The sequence below is a fragment of the Aythya ferina genome, assembly GCF_964211825.1.
Source record: "Aythya ferina genome assembly, chromosome: W".
NCBI classification, from domain to species: domain Eukaryota; kingdom Metazoa; phylum Chordata; class Aves; order Anseriformes; family Anatidae; genus Aythya; species Aythya ferina.
The window spans coordinates 1,283,631-1,305,424 of record NC_140313.1 but is presented as its reverse complement, the minus strand read 5'-3'; the positions used below and the strand labels follow the sequence as shown (position 1 = coordinate 1,305,424).

The following is a 21,794-nucleotide window of genomic DNA, read 5'->3' as shown; positions in this document are numbered from 1 at the left end:
TGATCATTGCTTTGCATGTCCAAATTCATCAGGTTAACAGCCTGTGAAATGCGTTTTCCAGCGGTGATTACTGCCCAGTCAGCTGCTGTAGCAGTGCCCTTGTGCTTCGTAGGCAGGCTAGCATTGAGGAATGCTACAGTTTTGTTTGGTTTACTAAGTAATTAGCATGTTTTCAGCCTTATTTTCAATTCTGATGAAGTTTTGGTCTGCTAATTGTAGACCAGACCTCCAGCACGACGAAGTGGATTTCTCTGTAAGTGTGTATGCGGGTGGACTAACTTCACTAGTTGTCTTACTGATGGACTGGTTTTAATTATTCATTAATTTTTACAAATACTCATAACTCAATTGCTGTCTCCATAGCTTCTTTTGATATCGGTCAGTCAACCTTTAGGTTGACATCAAGCCATTTTTCAGCTGGCTATGGTGGAGTCAATGCGATGTTAAATTACGCTTCTTGTCTTTCCTATGGGAGTCAGAATCCAAAGAAATGGTCAGAGCAGAAGTGTCAGATCCCCGTTTTGTGTTAATCTGCCTAAACCAGGGACACTGTGGAGTGCTGGCCAGCTCCATCATTCTTGTTATCGTTCCTGGCTGTTAATATCACAGCTCTGCAGGTAATGCTGGGATAGAGTGATGTATTCAGTGGGTGACAGGATATCCTCTCCTCTTCTGCTTTCTCTTTGACTAGTGAATTATCTAGATTCCCCCCCCAAATACTAGAGGCTTGAGATGATTTAACCAAAAGGTCATGAGGTCTGGCTCCTAAATGTGAGACTTGCCTCAAAACTCTCCTTCATCTCTTCCAAATCTTTTTCCTGTTTACCCAGAGGACAATAGGCTAGATGTTCAAAAAAATCTCCAAGTTGCGTCAGTGAGAGGTTCTTGAATCAATGTGGTAGAGCTGGGTTTGAAATGCAGCTAACCACCTGTGATGAGCTTTGTCAGAAGAGATTAGAACCAAGCTTCTTGGTTCAGCTCTGAAGACAAAAAAGGCTGAAAGCAATAGGAGTTGGAGATGTTCACAAGACTGTGGCACAGGGAGCTTCTCGCTGTTGGTTCTGGTTTCTGATAGCTCTAACTCCTGTTTGCCTGAGGGCTTTGCTTGAATCAACAGCTCTGGCTTTCTCAGAACATTCCTGCAGTGATTCACTTGAAATCAGAGGTGCTGTTCAGGTGTGATAAGCCCATCCTTACGTGTCCTCTGAAAATAATGGGTAAAGCATTGATTGGAACAGCACTACCTAAAGAATAAAGTCTGTGTTATCCCGCCCCCATGAAAAATATGAATTATGGCAAATATTTCTTATATAGAAATTAGCTAGGGACATGAAATAGAATAGGTTTTGTTGTGTTGTAGTGGTTATAATCAGAAGCACTATTACAATGGGTGTGACACTTGAGCGGTTGGCGGCGTGTGAGTGAAATTCATGAGGAGTAAGTCATCCTGTGGCTCACTTCAGACAAATCATCATGTGGTAACCTGCTGTAAGCGCTAAGGACAGGGTCCAGGGAAGCCTTTTCGTGCAGAGAAGAGGTGCTGTGGTTTGGACATGACAGGGAGAGCCTTGCACTGGGGACAACTGATGTGATATATGGAGGCATGGGCAGCCCGAGGATGCTCTCAGGAGCTGGAGACCAGGGCAGGGTTGGGACAGCAGGACTGCACTGTCCAGCCACTTGATGCTCTTGATATGAAAGCTTAAAATCTGCCAGGAGGTGACAACACTGATTCCCTGACTCAGGGCCTTGTGGCGCTGGGCTCCCAGCAGAAGCCTGATTCACATCCTTATTTCAGGGCTGTCTGCTCTGCCCCGTGCACAAAACACAGCCCAGGGCAGCTGGGTTCCCTTCCAGTTTCCCCAAACACAACCACCTTCCTCAATCTGCTTTCTTTTTGAGGTTTTCTGACTGGCTTTAGACCTCCCCGGTGGAGGGTGCGGTGCTGCCGGAGGTGACAGCAGTCCCTGGCATGGCTGGGACATCCGCTGAGCCAGCACGGGGATGGGGGTCTGGAGGATTTGGCATCCGGGCTACCCCTTTTGGGGAAATCCCCTCTCCTTCTGTTTTCCTCCTGAGCCATCCTGCTGAGGCTGGCTGGGTTTTACAGCCATGGGTGCAATGGTGTTGCTGCAGCCCATGGTCATAAACCACCTGCTGCTTCATGGAGCACATGAAATACATCATTTTTTAAAAAAAAATAATAATCCTCTGAGCAAGTTTCAGAGTTGGTGTGTATTCACACAAGTGCTGTAGCCCCACTTCTGTGCTTGTTTCCTGATGTTTAGCACCTTAATAGTCTCCTCTTACCAATATTGCATTTATAACGAGTGACCTGAGCTATTTCTGTGAGCCCACACAAACACATCCAAATGTCTGCAACGTTTCTGTTGAGATCCCATCAGCTAAAATGCCTCGGCAGCCTGGTGGGGTCTCGAGAGGCCTCGACACGTGATGGTTTAATAACTTCCTGCACCCTCCTCGTGGTGTTTCTTTTAAGGATGTGTGTAAAACATCCAGATTTGGTGTCAATGTTTTCTTCTCAGCTGAAATCCTGACAGAGGGCCATCATAAAAACCACACTGAGCTTGCTCTAGGTGAGGTCATCTTTGGTGTCACCCGCTGCTTTCCTGGGGAAGCAGGCAGGGGATGTGACCCTGGGGTGCTGGTAGGGGGTGTGCTGCTGCGGTGGCCCCAAACCCTTTCCCCTTCCCCTTCTGGCACTTCCACCCCTCCAGGAAGGAAGGGTGAGTCAAGAGCAGGAGCCCCGGGGGTGGCAACAGCACCCAAATACGAGGAAAAACCTGCCTATGGATACTCATGTGAGCGTACATCACAGAAATGCCACTACTAAGGCAGGATGTTGAAATTAGCCCATCTCTGAGGTAGGCAAGTTGAAAGTTCAGGGGTTTTATTCACTCTAGATCAAATTAAATGGTGAAATAGTAGATTTCTCCACAGAAATACATTATTGCCTGTATTTTGGGAAAGGGAGCTTGCTGCAGGGACAACCCAATTGCCTGCCTGCTAGAAAAGACCTTACAATAATTTACTTTTTACTAACACATCAGTTTCTAGGGCAAAATCTTTCTTTGGAGTTGTTTTTTTCCTTTGATTATAAATGCACTGAAATATTTTGACTGTATATAGTAAATCCAATTGGCTCATTCTCCTGGACACCATCAGTATTTACCCTTTTTTTGTTTGTATTTAGTTCCAACACAAATATATAATTCCTACTTTTGAGCAGAAAGTCAGTGAGATCGGGACAAACAGACTGGAGAATTTATGGCTTTTCTGGTATACTTTAACCCCCGATTAAACACAGTGAATGAGTTTCCACACGACTTAATTTAATGGCAAGGTGAAATTTAGATTACAGTGTGTTACTTGGTAATAAAAATTCATGAGACAATACTTTGTGCAGAGAGGGTACGGTGAGAGCGGAATGATTTCCCTGGTGCTGTGGGGATGTAATAATGCAAAATCCTCTTCAGTCTCTCAGTCCCACGAGTTTGGCCTTTCCTTGCTGATGAATTGAATTCAGAGATTGGTCTTAAAAAAAAAAAATAAAAAATCAAAATATTCAATATTTAATGCCTTTAGGTTTGATGTTTATTTGCTGAAGTTATTGTTTTTGTACTCCTGGCTCTGTGCAAACCTCTGGGAGAGATGACATGGGGGGAGGGTTTCAAAGAGGGGATTCTTGTTTTGAGGATAATGGCTTAGTTTTGTGAATGATGAGAGAATCACAGGACAGGGGAGGGCACTGGGGACTCTGCTTTCTCTGTGAGGGGTGCATATTTTTTGCCTAAACCAGCTTTGTCATGCCCCTGGGCAGAGCCCTGCACTCCAGTGTTATTCTAGGCTGTGAGCTCTGTGCAGCTGCAGGGAGCGTTTGGATGGGTGCTGCTTTGGCCACATCCAGCACACAGCCTGGGCAGCTCGTTCCCTGTTCAGTGTGGTGAACAAGGTCCCTTCTGAGGATCAAACTTCTTCACAAAGCCCATTTTTCTATTAATTTGTCCGTCAGTCCCAAGTGCTGCGAGTTATCCTCAGCAGCTCTCCATTCTCCTCCTCAGCTGTGCTCACATAGCGGTGCACAAAAGAAAGTAATTTTGCTGCTGATGGCTGTTGAATTGGCTGAATTTCCCTTTCTCCCTCCTCTCCCCACCTTTTTGCTCTCAGCAGGCATAAAACTAACCATAAAGCTCCCTGGAGGGGCAGATTGAGAAAACGAGCAGCAGACGCCGTGTGCTGCCACGTATCCCCTAGGTATACAGCAAAAGATGTATTAGACACCAGATTCTTTTTTTTGGTCCATTTTTTTACAGCATCCATTGTCCGTGTTGTGTGGGGGAACTAGGGACAAGAATCCACCACCTGACAACAGGCACTGGCTGTGGTTTTGCCTGCAAGCAGCTCACGGCGCCTTTGATGTGGCTGGAGGAGAGCAGCGCTTGAAGCCGCGCGGCCCAAAATAGCACACGGCATTCATCCGTCCAAACCCTCTCTTTGATCGCGTCCATGCAGGGTTTGAAACTGGATGTAGCAGTTTCCTTGTGCCTCTTTTTATGCTGCTAATTAGCTGGACGTTAATTGCCGCTGCCACCCACGAGGAGCCTCCGGGTCCTCAGGGGCTGGTGCTGTGGCCCTGCTGCAGGGCCTGAGGGACAGGACCCAAAACCTACAAGATAAGGGCTTCTCTCAACTAATTATTGATAAACTGTGCACCTGTTGGTTTTTTCCTCATCACTTCCCAGGCCCAGATTCTCATTTTTGTGGAAAATTTGTATTTTTAGTTGTTTGGGAGACTCAGGCTTGGAGCTGATGGAGCTCTGCGCCAGGCTCGGCTGGTTTAGGGGAGGTGGCGATGGCTGTGGGGGAAGCTGCAGGAAAAATGCTCTGCTGAGCCCTTGTGGCCCTTCCAGCACCCACAAGGCACAACCTTTGGGGTTACAACACTGCCTGGAGCCCTCGTTCTGCCACAAATCCTTTACACGCAGCAGCAGAAAGGGGAGGGAAGCAAGATTGTGGGCTCCTCTCTCATCGAGCAGGCTGTAAATGCTGCTTTTGAGCTTTGGATCGGGTCCTGCATTATTTTTTTTTCCTGAAAAAAAGCCAGTCACAGCAAGATAAGAGCAACCTTGAGGAGCAATCTGTGTTTGCCCTAGCGCGGGGAAGGCGCTTCACGTCTTGGCAGAGCAGAAAACGAGCGGGGTTGTGCGCAGGCTGCGGGTTCCTCGCAGGGAATGGGGCTGCAAATGGGACCTGGGACCCCACAGCCAGCATTCAGCCCCCATATTCCAAGGGACCATTCAGCATCCCTCTGCCCTGGTGTTGAAATAAACAATATAAATGGATGTCCTCGCACCAGAGGAGGAAAAAACGTGAAAAATGTTAACATTTCTCAGAGTAACATCTCTCTCCTTGCAGTTACCAACACCATAGCATCGTGCCCAATCTTTTTTTCCCCCCACATATTGATGGCAAGACAGCCACAAAGGTGGGTGAGTGATTTCTTTTGGGTGCATTACTTCAGAATATCCTTAGGGCTATGGACATTTGTCCTCCTGGCCACCAAAACCTGCCTGAACCCAGCCAGAGGCGATGGTTGCTGCCGTAATATGGGCTGCATCCTGCAAACCTGGATGGAAATTGGGGCCCTTTACTTTAAGTATGGGTCCTGGGGCCCCTCCTGTGGCCAGGCATGGCCTTGGGTATGTGCCCTTGGTGTTGCCTCTGGAAGTTTTTCTGTGATCATCCTTTGGGACCCGACGCGCAGGAGCGGTTTGAAATGCCCTTGCTGGCATTTTGCTGTGTTTTAATTGACTCGGGCGATGTAGGGCAGGGAGTAAATGGCAGGCGTTAAATAATTAAGGCGCTGCTAATCCTCAAGAAATGTCAGAAAGTCCCTAAGAGATGTCACGTGCCGTCCTCGTCCTTGTGCAGGGGCTAATTAAAGGGATCCTTTGGCTGGGTGATGCTGTCAGCCTCGGCATGGGGAAAGGAGGGCAGTTTGGGAGGGCACGCTGCGATGTAGCCCCCTGATTTACTGGGTAAAGGTGTTTGGCTATAAATCAGGACTATTTTGTCGTGATGCAGAGGGCTAGCGGGGGATCTTGGTGCTGAAGAGGAAGGTGGTGCCTCGGGATGGATGCCAGGAGGGCTCCAAAGCTGCTGGCGAGCCGCAGGTGAGTGGCAAGCTGTGCCAGCGGGCTGGTGGCCAAGTGCAGGGGGCTATCGAGGAGCTGCAGGGACCCACATCTGGTCCCTGCTGAGCTCTGGCAGCAGCCCCATGCAGCAGGGCTGGGCCCTACATGGTCCCAGACGTGCTGGGAGATGTGAGGGCTTAGGAATGGGGCAATGCTGCATGAGCTGGCTTTGCTGTTTTATATAGTCATAATAAATTATTGCTCAGAGCTTGGAAAAACAGCAGAAGGCAGCAGAAAACCTGAGCTTTAGCCGCATCTCTGCGAAGCGTATTTTGCTTCCTGAAGGAATGCTTTGATATGATTTGATCAGCTGGGATTAATATGAAGTTTCTCATCTGAGGAAGATAGGAGGGGGGAAAAAAATCGATTCATCGCCGCACGGTGTTTAACCCGTGCTTCTGTTCTGCCCTGTGGAAGGTGATTTTAAATGGGGTTTTCTTACTTAGGAGATGCTCTGCTTCATGAGACACAGAGGAATGGGTGTTTGGGGAAATAGGGTGGCGGGCTGAGGGGTGCTGGGGACTTTTTGACAGGGACCTTTGGAGGAGCGTGCCCTTTGGGTCTGTTTGCACATCTCTCCCCATCAAATGTGATCCCAAATCCGGATTTTGGCACGGATCTCTGAAGTTACTTGAAGTCCCAGATCCTGAAATCACTCGAGCGTGAGGAACTAGGCTTTTTTTCCTTAAAATGTTTCTGGATGTTGAACCAGCCTCAGCCCTACGAGCACAGAGATACCCAGCAGGGGGCAATAGAAGATGGGGCAGAGGCTGGATGGGGTTTGGGAACCCGCTCTAGCGGGATGGGGTTGGACCTGGGTGGGCTTTAGGGTCCCTTCTGACCCAAACCCTTCTGCGATGGTGCAGCGGTACCAATAATTTGATAAGAAACCATTTAATAAGCAGGTAAATCCTCACTATCAGCAAGCACGATGAGGCTGTCGGGTGTTTTTTGGGGGGTTTAATGCATTTTGTTTGATGCCCATCTGTGAGTTACGTTCATGAATGTAAACGTTACTCAGGAAACCGCTCGTTTGGGGACAAAACTCCACTGTAAAGGCTAAAAATGGATAAAGCTCATTAATTCAGAGGAATTAAAGTCAGTCGAGGAGGACGACTGGGTTTATTTGGAACTCAAGCCACCAAATGCAGTGCGGGTGGATCTCCACGAGGTTGCTTTTCAGTAGTGTTTGAACTTAATTAAAATGAAGAAATGGGGGAGACAGTTCTGAAACCTCTCTTTCTCAGGCCATCATCGCTAAATTTATCATTACGGAGCCTTGTATTGTAGCACAACCCCTGGGATTTGGCACTTAACCAAGTTTCAAAACGTGCCCGGGAAATGCAGCCCTGGTTCCTAGATATTTTTGGGGCTCTGCATCCCTTTCTTAGGCTGATCTGGGTCCGGTCACCATCACCAGAGCCTCCTGCAGGGGGCTGGGGTCACGCCAAGCTGTGCGTGGTGGCCAAAATAATTGGGGTATGCATTTCAGGGGAGCTCAGGCTCAGTGTTTGTGGCCCAGCGAAGGTAACCTGCATGTAAACACAGCAGCAGCCTCCTCCTGGGCACGAGCAGGCTGGTAATTTGTTGCTAAGGCAACATTTTCCCCCAAAAGCCTGGGGTTTTACGCATGGTTTTGCAGCGTGGCTCCGTTAATAGCGGATATTTTACTAATTCCATCTGACCTGGGAGCAGACCACCGCTGAGGAGCCCCTCGGTCACCTCCCCGTGCTGAAGCAGAGGATTTTTAGAAGTGCTCAGTGCTGGTTATGGAGCTCTCCCGGGCTCTGTTCCCATACAGAAGATGGGAAGGACCATCCCCAGGGCCTTATTGATGAATGGGAACCTTTGGGTATGGCTCCACCATCCTTTACCTGTTCCCACATGTTTTTTGTTTTTTTTTTTTTTCACCCATTTCCCACTGCAGGAGAGTGGGGGGAGCCCTACAACGGGGACCTTGGCCCCGGTTTGGGTTCCCGTGGGAGAAGTGAGCGGGATGACAGACAGCAAATAAACTTTTCTCATCCCGGCAAATTTATAGGAGGGGGTTGGATGGGTAAAACGATTGTCTGGGGTAACGTAGGCAGACACACTGCGTGTCAGAAAGCGAAATGGTAGCTAAATGCTCATTTATCTTACGGGATTGCTCCGATCGGGCTCTGTTTTCAAGCGCTTTTTCCCTAATAACTTCCTCCCCAGTGCTTCCCAGACAGAAACTGGGGGAAAGCAATAAAGGGATCTGTCTGGGGCCATCCATCCTGCTCCGTGGGCACCCGCTTGTCACTCGGGTGGGAGGGAGGAATTACTTATGCTGCAAACAGATGCTTATATTTCTGGATAACGAATGCGCACTTGGTTTGGAGATCAATCACCGAGTTTTCTGCTGCTCAGACTGTCACATCTGGCTTTTTGTTGCGTGCTGAACTGCTCTTCGTTTCCTCCATGCCAATGAAAGGCTCCTCTGTTTAAAGCTGGGCTGCAAATCGAGGTCTTTTAAAAGTCACCTGCGTTGGGGTCAGCACCAGCGTGCCATCAGGCTGCTCTTCGTGCTGGGGCTGTGAAGTTATTTGGGTGTGCGTGCATAAAAACAGGCAGCGAGGGATCTGTACACCTTGAAAAACAGCCCCTGTCCTGCAGGGAGGACACGGGGGGTCTTCATATCCAAGGTATGTGAAAAAATTGAGAATATCTTTCTCTAATTTCTCACCTTGACTTGAAGATACTTGTTGCAGCTCCCTCCTAAAGGTGCTGCCCCTGTGGGACTTTGTTGCCTCTTTATGGGTCTGAAATGAGACAATTGTGCTGGAAACAGCCCATAATTGTGCCCAAACTGCCAAGTTTAGGTTACGAGGAGGAGCCCCTAATGCGAAACGCGAAGCACATCCCTGGCTTTTCATGGGAACGAGGAGGAGCAGATCCCTGGGAAAGCGTCAGTAGGGCCAAGACGGCGTGAAACCTGTTGTGTTTCGGTGCAGTTCAATCCCTCGTTCTCACACATACGACATTTAAAAATAATTCAGGCAGTTCAGCAGGCTACAGACGACCTGCTGAACACCGAAACAAAGCCAACTTTCATCTCCAGCACCTGGAAGCAGATGAATAGCAACGGGGCCGGGCGGTGGAACTGGAAAACTTGGTTTGAGACGATCACTTCTTCGTTTAGACAGCGCTATTATATACGTTCCCTATTACACAGCCTTTAATTTAATTAGCTCCCGTATTCTCTTGGACGCAAACGCCCAGCCCTGTTTGCATCCTCGCCCTATTACCCCCCTGTTTAGACAAGATTTTAATATTAGTAGCATGTAACTGTATGATGGCAATATGTAGGCTGTTATTTAGGCTGATTTGCGGTGAGGAAGCCCAAGTCACATCCCAGCTCCATGCATTATGTCCCTGAAACCTTCACTGAATTTGCAAACTATTTGCTTTCCACATCTCCATCATTTTAGTGTCATCAGTGAAATACCTTCCCCTTTTCAGTGAAGAAATCATATTTTTTCCTACTTTACCATCTTTTCTTTAATTACATTGTACAATAAGGTGGCACTGAACATCTTTGTAAGCGATATGAGTAACTTCAGAATAATTTGGTGTTTTTAATAACCCCACAGCCTGCTCTGTTTGTTTTCAGTCTGCTTTGAGGCTCAGGTGACGAGGGCGGGAGGAGATGTGTGGCTCCCCTGACTGGGTGAATGCAGTCTGTTCAGCCCAGGCTTTCCTTGGGGAACAGATCGCTTCATTACCCTCCGTTTCCTTCCACTAGACTGGTTTTTGAGTTACCCTTTGTGGTCCCCCTAGAAATAGTCCTTGGTCTCCCAGGAGGTCAGCGGGTACAGATGGAAAACCAGCGCAGAGCTGCACTGAGGATGTAGGATGCAGACAAGTCTGATGACCTTGAGGCTGAGGGTTTCCCTCTGCTCACAAGTCATAAAACTTTCCCAAATCCCAAAGAATACCCCCAAAAATTACAGAGGAGCTCCTCACTGGTGGTCCCTTCAAAAGGGATTTGAAGCATGCGTACAGCACAACGCTGAGAATTAGATCCCCTAAGCAGAGGAGCAACAAAAAGAAATGTCTACGGTTAAAAACAGCATGTGCCAAGCTCTGAGGACATCGGAGACGAAAGAAAATTGTGTGTCTGCTGCTAAAAGTCCTCACAGAGGAGGCTTGAGCTGTGCCACGAGCCTTGAATGCTGTTTGCGCTCCAGGTGCCGGCAGCGTGAACACTGGGGCACGAAACCTGCAGGTAGAAAACAGAAAGAAAAGAACAGAGCGAGGGGAAATAATCACTAATAAAAGGCTGGGACAGCTGCTGAAGGGTTATAAAATGGATTTCACGAGGCAGCAGCATAGGTAGAGGTGCCTGCTGCTCTCGCTGTGGGCTACGAGCCTCTGTGTGCTCCGTGCGGTGACGCAGAGGGAACACCAGTGATATTTGCAGGCTGGAGGGGATTGGTTTTTTACACCCCAAAAAAAAGCTTTCACTCCTCTTTCTCAGCACTCTGCGCTATTTTGCAGTGCCTGGCAAATTAGATTTGCTCAGTGCATTAAGCAGCACTCAGCTGCTGGGTTTTTTTAGAGATTAATTTAATTTGGAGCTCTCCAGCCCTTTCCATGCTGCATGTAACGAGGGGAGGAGAGCCTTTGGTGCGAAGAAAGTTTGTATGTGATAGTGTATGATCATACAGCTGTTATAAATCAGTGCAAACGAAGTTAATGATAATGATAACGAGGCAGTTCTGTCCAGCTCAGAGCCTTTTTCCCTTATCTCAACTGCCCCGGGTACTGGAAAGGAACACGAGGCACCTCAGACCGGTCAGCACGTAGAGATTGCTGCTTCTGCAGCAAGTGGAAGGTGAAATCCAAGTCCAAGGCCTGAGGAAATCCAGCACAAGCCGTGTTATTTTATGGCTTTTCTCAGCACCAATGCATCAGTGCAGATGCAGAATTATTTAGGTGCTGATACCCGGTGTTTGCAACATCAAAGTGATCTTGGCTTGTTTCTAAATGAAACGTGAATGTATTTAAAATATATATTTAAAATATTGTTACACAGGGAATTAATGCATGCATTTTAAAGTTAAAGATCTGATTATTTAAAAAAAAAAGTGATGCAGACTGAGTCCATTGCAGGTTGGTAGAAATCCAAGTGTTCACCTGCTGGCCTTAATAACGCTATGGGAAAATAAAAATGTTCTGGGTCTGAAAAAAATATGGGGCGACTTTCCAGGTGAAAAATGAATCTTAATCCAAAACCTTTGTAGCAAAAAATAATAATAATAAAAAAATAAAATACTTGGGACTTTTCTTTCTAACACTATTTCAAGCAGAAGGGGATTTCTGACCAGCCTTGCTCTTTCCTCTTACTCTGAACTAATTAATCCCTGGCCACATATTCAGGGGACGGAAAATACGAGCATATCCTGCTGATTTATACTTTCAGCAAGTGGATCTAGGGGATTAAATGTGTGGTTAGGGTAAAATACTCGAGTTCAGAGGGGCTTGGAAGAGTCAGAGGCAGGGACGGGGCACAACCGGGAGGGGACGTGGGTGGCAGGGCGATGGGGGAGGAAGCAGGATATGCAGGACTTAGTCATTAAATAAATCTGCCCTGTATGCCTTATCTAATTAACTTGGTGCCTTTGTGTTGGTAAGTCAACTCTTTGCTCCAGATTCGCCTTGGTCGTGTATCTCGGTTCTCCGTTGTCATTAAATGGTCCCAGGGCCTCCGTCCTTACAGCCCCATGCGAGGGGGCTGAGCGAGAATAAAGCAGGCTGAGGGCATTTGCATGAGAAGCTCGTAGCAGCTTAATTAGGTCGAGTGTACATGAATGTAGCTTGCAAAAGGAAAAATGCTGCTGCTACTCTGTGAAAAACCACAACTGAGCCGCAAGAACTGGTTTCAGACAGCCTACTTCAAGGCATGCACCGGTTTTGTTAGTTAAAATGATTTTATTACATTATTTTTTTTCCCAAAGCAGTGCAGGCCTTGAAGAAAAAATTTGAATGAGTAATAACTTTGCGGGATAATTAAAGAAAAAATTGGGGGGGGAGAGAGAGAGTTGGCTGCAGCCTTTTCCTTATTCCTGGAGCACACGGAGGCTATGCAGGGCTGCTGCTCGTTCCCTCCGTGGGCACAGGGAGAACAGGTGAGCTAACATATTTGCTTTCTTTGTGGTGTAATACAGCAGCGAAGGCAAACACGCTTGTCACGGCGAGCCTACAGACCACATCCTGCTGCTGTTTCCAAAGGAGACCCAGCCCTCTTTCAGAAGAGGCTGGTTCGGGAAATGCCACCGCTTCGGTATGAATTTTGTCGGGTTTATTCGACGAGCTCGAAGCTGCCGTTTCACATGACATTTCTCTATCTAGGAAGAGCAGAATCGAGGCACGTTTCCTGTCCTTGCGAGCCGTGCTGAGTTTTAATTGTTAGAAGAACGAGCAGGAAGCTGAGGTTACCGAGTAAGACGCCTTTAATTTCAGGAACCCAAGAGAAACGCAACCAAAAATCCTTTGGCTTGCCATTCAGCAGCCTGGGAGAGTTGAATAGAAAACCTATTTAGAAATGGCAAGTGTTTCGGTGAAATGCTTCTGTCCGAAACCTGTCACAGCAAAATGTTTCCAGTGACATAAAGCGAGCTACCGCTGATCGCAGGCCAGGCGTGGGGGCGATGCGAGGCCTCAAGAAAGTGCTGGCCAGCGCTTTCTGTCCGTGCCATCGGTAAGATGGGTTATTTGTTAGCTATCGAGCCCAAAGAACAAAGCTGCCCAGAAAACCTCTTTTTTTTCTTGGTACTGACAATGCTATTTTTGAGATATTGCCAGTAACGAATCCCAGCAAATGGCAGCGGCCATTTAAAGAGATTTGTGAGCGGCTGCGAGTGCTGGAAACTGCTCCGGGGTGCAGGGCACTGCAGCTGGAACATCCTCCTGGCATCAGGAAAGGTTACAGGCAGCCACCCAGGTTCTGCAGCAACCTCTGAAAAGATAAAAATATAAAAAAGATAAAAAAAAAAGATAAAAATTTCAGAATAGAAAGATAATGGCGGAGCATCCCTATGTATCCGAGCAGGAGGAGAACCTCAAATTCCAGTTTCCAAGAAGTTTTTGGTCTGTATTACAGCGTCTGCCCTTCCGAAGAGCAGCACCATCGCTTCTGAAGGACCTTGAACCCTGCAGAAATCCCCTACCTCCCTGGAACAACACCAATCTCAGCCCTGGCAGGGTTTTAAAGGGGGATTTTCCTCCTGGGAGAGCTCCTGCGTGGCTCTGCCCATGGGGGCAGCACCCAGGCTGTGGATTATTGGGATGGGCACCAGGAGCATCGCTGGTGGCAGCAGTGCGAAGCTGATGAGCCCAGCTGGGAGACCTGTTTGCCTCTCCCACCTGTTGTGTTTCTGGTTTTAAGGCAGATATTTGAGAGCTAAAATATGCTCGTAGTGGGCACCAGTGTCTTAGGGGCAGGTGGGTGTCCAGCCCCAAGGAAACCCCTTGGGGCCTTGCCATGCGCCAGTAGCCACAAGCCCGCAGCAGGGCTGATGATAACCCTGCTGTTTGGCTGTCAGCTCGCTGAAATTATTTATTTTTATCCTTGCTGTGTGAAAATGCTTCGGAAGGAGCCGCACTCGAGTTCCCAAGCACCGTTTCATCTCAGGAGCGTGGGGTGATGGGGTTAGCACCCGATGGGCTCCCGCAGCTCGGGGCTGGAAGCACAGCCTGAGCAGCAGGTTTTGGGGAACAGGGGCAAGGACTAAAGCCCGAGGGGGTGAGGTGAAGCCCTTTAATTTTCTCAATCAGGGCTCAGAAGGGGGACGAGCAGCGAGGCACCGAGCGGTGCCCGGCGCTCTGCGCCGGAGCGCGCAACCGGGGCGCACGGGGGCGAGGAGAAAACCCCCTCCCGAGCCCCCGGGCGAGTGGGGCCGGCCGGGGCTGAGCCCTAAAGCTCGGGGGAGGCCCCGGCAGCGCCTCCCCGGCTCCAGCCCCGCAGAGGGAGGCGCTCGGCGCCCGGCCCCTCCGCCGCCGCCAGCAGGAAGCAGCGCAGGCGGCGAGCCGCTCCCCGCAGCAGGTCGGTGCCGGAGGGGGGGAGCGGGTCGGGGGGCGGCTGGGCAGCACCGGGACCCCCCCCGGGTCCTCGTTTTGGGTCCCCGACATCGCGGTTGGGGAGCTGAGATGGAACCCGGGCGGCCGCCGGCACGGCCTTGCGCTGCGCCATGGGGATGGGGATGGAGATGGGGATGGGGAGGTGGTCCCAGACCCGGTCCCGGCCCCCGTCCCTGTCCCTGGTGGGGGGCTGAGGGCTCCTGCAGCCCCACAAGGTCCGTGAGATGCCCACCCGCCAGCCCCTGAGGTTTGTCCCTGCCAGCATCTGGGGGTTTCTCCTTTCGCTTCATGCTTTTTGGGGTGCCCGCAGCGGCTTTGTTGCGCCCTCGTGCCCCACGTTGCCCCGAAATAGCTCCTGCGTGGCTGCCGGCGCCCGCACCTCCGCCGCCGTGCTGCGGGGATGAGTGCATAAAAATAGGAGGTGAAGCATAGAAAAAGATATGTGCAGACACGCACGGAATAGCCTTGGTGGTTGGAAACCCGCCTGGCTCGTGGGTACCGGGGTCCTGGCACACCCCACAGGGGTAACCCATGGGTTTAGGAGCCCGGCTTCTGCAGGGTTCACCCGGAGCGGCTGTGGGAGCAGCAGGGAAATAGCTCTTCTCCAAACTCTGGCTAAACAGCCCTTAAAGTAAGCCTAAAATACAGGCTGGGGGTGGAGGAGAGTGCTGGAGGTGAAAGGGATTGCACGCTTGCAGGCATAGGGGGGGAAAAGGCCAAGAGCTGGAGTCGTGCGAATCCCCTCTGGTGAAAGCAAGTGTGCCTCTGCATCCCAGCCCTTAATCCGGCACAGGAGGAACGCTTTTCCCCTGCTGAGAAACCCTCCTCAGCAAACCTGGTGGGTCTCGGTGGTCTGTGAGGTTCTCAGGACGGGGTGTGACGGACGAGGGAAGGCGCAGGAAGGCGGCGTTGGAAAGCTGAGCCCAAAGCTGGTGCCGGGGAGGTTTGGACAGCTGCGGAGGAAAGCGATGGCTCTCACGGCACGGGGCTGGTTGGTGCCTTGAGAGGAACAGCACCGCGGGGCAGGAGGGCTCCCTTAACGCGTGCCTAGGAATTGCCACGGCTCGCACGGCACAGCCCGGTCAGTACCGAAGTGCCTGCTGCTGCACTTCAGAAACTGGCATAATAACACCTGGAAAAATATATTTCCCTTCGGAAGGTGCCCCAAAATGCAGTTGGGTGCTGCTTACCGAGATACCCGCGAGTCCAGCCGGCCAAAAGTCCAGATTTGCACTCGAGCAAGCTGCGCAGCTTCTTTTTCTGCAGGCTGCTGGATGCTATTTCTCCTCCCTGTGCACGCATCGCAGCCTCCAACCTCGGAGCCGATTTTCCTGCGAGCGAAGGTATCCTGGAAGATCCCAGAAAGTCCACGTTTCGCACGCTGTGTGTTGAAAGCCGGCACGGTGAGGCAATGTCTGTTGTGGAGCAGAGCAGGGCAGGACTGGATTTGAGTCGGGAGGTGCTGGGGCAAGGCAGGGCCGAGCGATCTGCCCTTCCCTGCCACCTCGGTGGAGTTATCTTGGTGTGACAGTGGAAATCCAAGTGCAACCTGGGATATTCCTCCTCTGTTCTCAGCAGTGCAGCCCCACAAAATGACCGGGCAGCGTGGAAACAGCTTCGGTGATCTAAAACCCAGCGGGCTTATCAGGCACTGAGGAACTCTCTGCAGTGGCTGATTGAGCCTGGACGATGTAATCTTCAAATATCGTAGCGGAAAAGATGCTTGGGGATCTCTGTTTCCTTTTAACTCTTTAAAACCTGCGAATTCCTATAGCTGAGGGTGATAAAACTCCCTGCTAACCTCGCTCGTGGCAGCGTTTTGGGTCGGGGCAGCACCACAGCCTTGAATTCCCAAACCTTTGGTGTAATAATCAGATTGCTTCAGGTAAGATTATTGCACGGCTTGTTTAAATGAGCTCTCAGAGCATCAGGAGCTTTTCGAGCCCGTCCTCAGCAACAGGGAATGAAACCCATTAATTTCCAGTTATACAAAAAATCCCTGCTCCTGTGCCGGGCAGGGCTGGCTGAATATCTCAGTCGTGTTTTATAACCTCCGGGGATGGGGATCCATCTCTAGAGGATGAAAAATTAGAAGCTTTTTATTAAAAAATATATCTATATTAAAATTAGGAGGATGAAAAGCAAAGCTTTTTGTTTTCCTCCATTTCAGAAGTTTCTGTAAAGAGGATGGGTTTGATTTGGGGATCGGTTATGGGGTTAAAGATGCAATCAGCAGGTTTGGAGTCTTCACCAGTTTATCAGGGCTCCTGAATTTAAGCGGAGATCTGGCAAAAACCAGCCCGAGAGTCACGCGTGTGGTTGCAAGGGCTGGCTTTTGTCAAAGGAGCTTTGCAAAAGATTTGTGATGAGGTCTGGATCCGAAACAAGAAGTTGATAAGGTCAGGGACAGATGAGGCATGGATGATGATATCGTGTTCCTGCAGTTAAAAGGGAAGCCTAACCCACTTCATGCCTGTCCGATGACCCTATTAACTCTGAAATTTTCATAGAATTTATTTTTTTTTTTCCTGACAGATATTTAACGTAATGATGCTACTACTTGCTGATAACACCCTTTTAAATTTAATTTAAATCCTCTGTCTGCATCCCGCCTCGTGCTGCAGACTTCCCTGGAGGGGCTTTCTGCTAGGGAAGAGGTGTCTGATGAGTTGGATGCTCAGGATTTGATCAGCGAGGGAACGTCCCTTGGGGTATGCTGTCCCACCCCAAGACGAACAGGCTGTAGGTATTTGAGGTGGGATTAGGATTTAGCTTTTCATAAAGCTTCGAGAGGCCTCAGGGCTGGAGAACAAGACAAAAAGAAGCCAGAAAACCAAGGGGGGCGGATTCTCTCTTCAAGGTATGGTTCAAACCCCTCTCACTTGGGATGAAACTGGTCTGGCTGGCACAATATGTGCACTGCGATTTTACATCCTGCACCTCCTAGAGCTAACGCTATTTACCCAACATTTTATTTGTTGGACTTTAACTAATAACATGTCAAGGGAAAAAAAATCTCACTTTCTGGAACCGACTTCTCCCTCGTTGTAGGCGTAGCTTTTCCTGAATGATATTCCCATGAGTAGAAAGAGGTCCTCTGTTAAACAACAAGTAGAAAAGGGGTTATCAGGAGGGTCAGCACGCAGTTTATTTCAACAAAAATCCTTTCAGAATGTAAGAATCTGTCATTTGAAATTTAAAAGTTTGAAGGTATTTCCTAAAATAATCTCCTCCAGTTCTGAGAAGGTAAAAATATGGCTTGAACGGGCTGTGTTTGTAGGTTAGGTTTGTGTGGGTTTTAGCCCGCTGGATTTGTTTTTTTGCTCTACATCTAAATACTTTGAGATCAGGAAGTTTCCGAGTTTGTTTTTCTGCAGTTTGTGCCCTGCCAAAATTAATGTTTTTTTCAAAACCAGCTTAGATTTCAGTTCAGACTTGTAGTTTTTTAGGAGTGAATGGAAGAAAGGATGCGGCGTGCGGTCAGTCCGGAGCAGCCGTGCCGTCTCTGGCGTGTTAGGAAACTTCGAGAAAAGAACGGGGAAAATCCACAGAGGAAAGGGTGAGGCTGTCAGGAAGCAAAACAGGATACGTTTCGCAGCTTCGGCTGATACCAGGCTGAAATATGCTGATACTGGCAGATGTGCTTGGAGCTCCTTTTGTCCCCGCGGTAGGAGATGCCGGAGGGTCATGGTGCTGTGCTTGAGATGCTCCTCCAAGTGTGCAGTAAGAGCCAAAATTTGCTTCTTCCGAATTCCCCATCGGGTGCAGAACTGCAGTGTGGTGTCCGAGGAGTAGATTTGCCTCTCCCATAGGCTTACAACTAAAATGTCTTCAGGTTAGGCTGATTTATTTGAAGCCTTGGCTCTCTATTGAGAAAATGCTCGCTGGAGCATCTGCTGACAAGTGCCAGCTTTTCAATGATCTCTTGCCCTGTAGTTAGAGAGCATTAAATAGGGCTGGGAGAAAATGATCAATCAAGACAGAGGAGGCTGCTTCTGGTCGAGACGGGAATCTCGTCTGCCAAGAAAGCAGGGAAGCGTTGTTAAAATCAGGCGCTGTCTCGAGGCGCAGCCCGGGAGAAGAGCAGCAAAACGACACATTTATCATCCTCTGGCTGTCGGCCACGTGGCCAGAAAGGCTGGGGAGGGACGGCTGGGAGCCCTGCTTGGGTTCTGGGTGATAAAACGCCACCAGGGCGAGAGCTTGGAGGTGGAAAGAGAGGTTGGTGGTGGTGGTTTGGGCTGTTTTGGGTTTCTTTGGATGCCTTTGTGGAAAACCCTGAATTAAGTTGTGTTGTTTTAACTACGTGAGATTTGTACGTCACAGCCCATGGGTGTTCCTTTTTGGGAGCGCAATTTATCGAGCCATTTAAAATTAGAGATGTATTAGAGATGTAATTAGAAAGTATATTGCACTTTTCTTAAAAAGGCCTTGTTCGTTTCTTAGGGGAAAATTTGGAAGTGTTTTTTTCAGATTTTCGCAAAAAGAAAAACCCTTGAAGAAAGGGCTTTTTTTGCTATGAACCTCAGATATTATAGTTTGATTTTTTATACTTTATTGTAGATACTACTTAAGTTGACATTTGACATGGAACAAATTGAAACATTCAGACTTTTTAAACCCTGTTAAACCACACAGTTAAAAGCAAGCGTAGATGTTTACTTAATAATAGTTATTAGAAATCAGAAATTCATTTTTTTCCTGTTTCTTTGAATGAATTACCCAAAGAAAAGTTCCCATGCTGACCAGAAATAGGTTGATTTTGATCATCCTTAACCATCTGGGCAGAAAGCAGGCTTGCCCTGGTGGAAAACCTGAGATATCGGGGGAAAAGATGAAAGGTATTGGATTAATTTTGGTGACGGTGCTGCGTTGGTGCTCTTACCTCCGAGGAGCACAGGACAGAGGCAGAGCCAGGCAGAGCAAAGCAGGCAGGTGAGAGCTTTTTCCTCAGATTTCTTTAAGCCCTTGTCATCTTGCAGGTGGATTTCTCCCGAGCTTGTCCTGCCTCTCTGGGTGGCTCTGTGTCTGTCAGAGGTAGAAGGCTCGTACAATGAGACGGCTTGGTGCGCAGCCAGCTCTTTTCTCCTGAAAGCTGTTGAAATCCAGGGGAGTCAAAACGGGCTGAGATCTCTATTTCAGTCGAAACAGGTCGGTGCTTGCTAATTTAAGTGCTCGAGAACGTAGGTTTTATCTGGGTGGAAATTAAGGGCTTGCACTGAAAGGAGGAGGAGGTTTTATGAATGGAGCGTGACCCAGGGTCTCCCGCGCTGGCAGCGCAGTAATTAATCTCGGCATAACGAGCTGAATGGAACGGATGTGTTCATCTGGGCTCAGGATTAACAAAACGGTGGAAAAAGCGAGAGGCTTAAATCACCTTGAGAGCAAGCGAAGAGGATGCAAACCAGCTTGTGTTTGGCATAATTCCAGCTTTCTCCTCATCGGGGCGTTTCAAGCAGGTGAATAAATATTTTACAGGCCTATTTCTTACGTACGTCATCCCCTTTTCTTCCTCTGCAGAGCAAAAATTGGCGAAGCCAATGCAATAATGGGATTTTCCCTCCCATATATACCATGCTTGACTCAACAGGTTGGGAAAACTCAGCGCGTGCGGTGTGGGGCCGTGAAAATCTCCCGGGAATCCTTTCGGTGGCATCCATTTAGCTCCGGGAGCTCTGCCTGGGCTGGGAGGCAGCCTGGCAAAGAGAAGGGAGATTTTTTCCCCTTCCTGGGAAATTTGCCTTGTGATTTCCCGATGCGTTTTGTTTTGCAAGTACCCAATAAGGCAGGCTCTGCTGGTCTCGTTGGCGAAACCGGGAGCTGTTTGTGGTTTCCTCGGGACATGGCCTAACCCGAAACGCTTCCCCCCCCGGCCCGCAGGAAATAAATCAACCTGCAGGCAAAAAAGCAACTCGGCTGTGGCGGAGCTGAGCCCACGCTGTGGGTTTTCCATCTGTTTGGCTTTCTTCTCCACTCCAATTAGTACCGGCAGCATTTGATTAGGGGGCGGGTTTCGCCGAGCAAGGCAGATGTGTGTGCCTCTGGTCGCGCCGGTGAAAAAACCGTGTGTGTGAGAGCCCTGCCTTTATCCCCCATGACCCCGGGATGATTGCTTACTCTGCTTTTTAATTAGTTCTGTCTAAAAAACCCACGTTTCTATCAAGATAAAAACGCGCAGCCCTTATAACTTCATGCAATGCTGTTATCAGCCCGAGCCCTCCAAGTCTCGTCACCCAAGGCAAGTCTCTGCAAGTCGTCTTCCATCAAGGAGGGGGTCATTTTGTTTTTTAAACATTTTTTTTTCTTCTTCTTCTTCCGTAGGTTCCTAAAAATTAGCACTATGACTGATGGAGACTACGATTATCTGATCAAACTCCTGGCCCTTGGAGACTCTGGGGTTGGCAAAACCACCTTCCTCTACAGATACACCGACAACAAATTCAATCCCAAATTCATCACGACAGTAGGGATAGATTTTCGGGAAAAACGAGTGGTAAGTGGTCTCGGCTGAACGATAGCAGCTTCCTTTTTATCTGTCCTCGTTGCTGCTGAGAACAAATTTGACGTAGATGTGCGCTGCTGCTCTTGCTGTGGGACATAACGTGTTGATAACGCTTTTCCTGCTCCAGCTCTTGGCTTAAACAAATCATAATTAGGAACTGGATAAAGGAGAAAAACGCCATTATCTTTATCCCGATGTGGGACTGGCAAGTGGTTTATTTCCAAGCGCAGGTTTCCATAGTGCTGGTGAATGAGGTGTGCTTGCTGATGCCTAGAAATAGCTCCAGCCCCAAAACATAAAAATTTAAACAGAAAAGGTGGAAACTTTCAGAAATGCAGAAGTTTCAACTCGCTTCCAGTAACCTAGCGAACGAGCTTGCTGCTTCCCTGCTCCCCCGTCAGCAGCAAGGCTGAAAAATGAGTGCAAGGACTCTGTTATCAGCAGTCCTTGTAGGATTGATGGAGCTCCTAACGCAGGGCGTGCAGCCTGCTCCGCAATGCACTCATTTCTTCATCCTAAATAGAAGATGAGAGGCTCTTTTCAGGAATAAGAGAGCATGCTTGCTCCGTTTTAATTTCACATGACTAATCTATCTGCTCGTACATCCTGATACCAGAGACAAGCTAAATATAGGGGACAAAGGCAACTTTCTAATAGGAATCGTTCCAGCTTGCTTGAAGAGCAAAACCATGATAAATACAAGATATTAGGCCCTGGAGGATGATTTTAGTTAGTTATTTGATAAAACAGATGTAAACACTTGCCCAGTATGGAGATATGGAGACCTCTTTAAATCTGCATTTTTTTAAATTTAAATACTTGAAGGATTTTGCATGAGAAGTCCTTGGAAGTCTTGACAATGCAGAGATGCTAAAGGGGCAGACCCGGGCAGCTTTTCCTTTTTAATAACTTTTTTTAATAACTTTTTTTAATGGCTGAGAGCATTTGTGGCTGTGGTGTTGAGTTCGGTGGTG

At 48.7% G+C, this 21,794-nt stretch overlaps 1 protein-coding gene and 1 long non-coding RNA gene across 4 annotated transcripts in view; one reads left to right on the top strand and one right to left on the bottom strand.

The window, feature by feature from the left end:
• LOC311426522 (ras-related protein Rab-27B) overlaps positions 1 to 21,794 on the top strand; it is a 31,937-nt gene that overhangs the window by 575 nt on the left and 9,568 nt on the right. The window contains exons 1-2 of one of the 3 annotated variants that reach the window (XM_084502927.1): positions 14,160 to 14,283; positions 20,640 to 20,811. In XM_084502927.1, coding sequence (XP_084359053.1) covers positions 20,659 to 20,811 — 153 coding nt within the window. In that variant the 5' untranslated portion in view covers positions 14,160 to 14,283; positions 20,640 to 20,658. Of the gene's footprint in view, positions 1 to 14,159; positions 14,284 to 14,725; positions 14,950 to 20,639; positions 20,812 to 21,794 lie in introns of those variants that run through there. The other 2 variants (XM_084502926.1, XM_084502928.1) reach the window with 2 other exon arrangements.
• On the bottom strand, positions 12,674 to 15,342 carry LOC311426524. Its single transcript, XR_014686796.1, has 2 exons — positions 15,154 to 15,342; positions 12,674 to 13,197 (listed from the first exon to the last, which is right to left on the bottom strand). It is a non-coding gene; the product is annotated as an uncharacterized lncRNA (long non-coding RNA).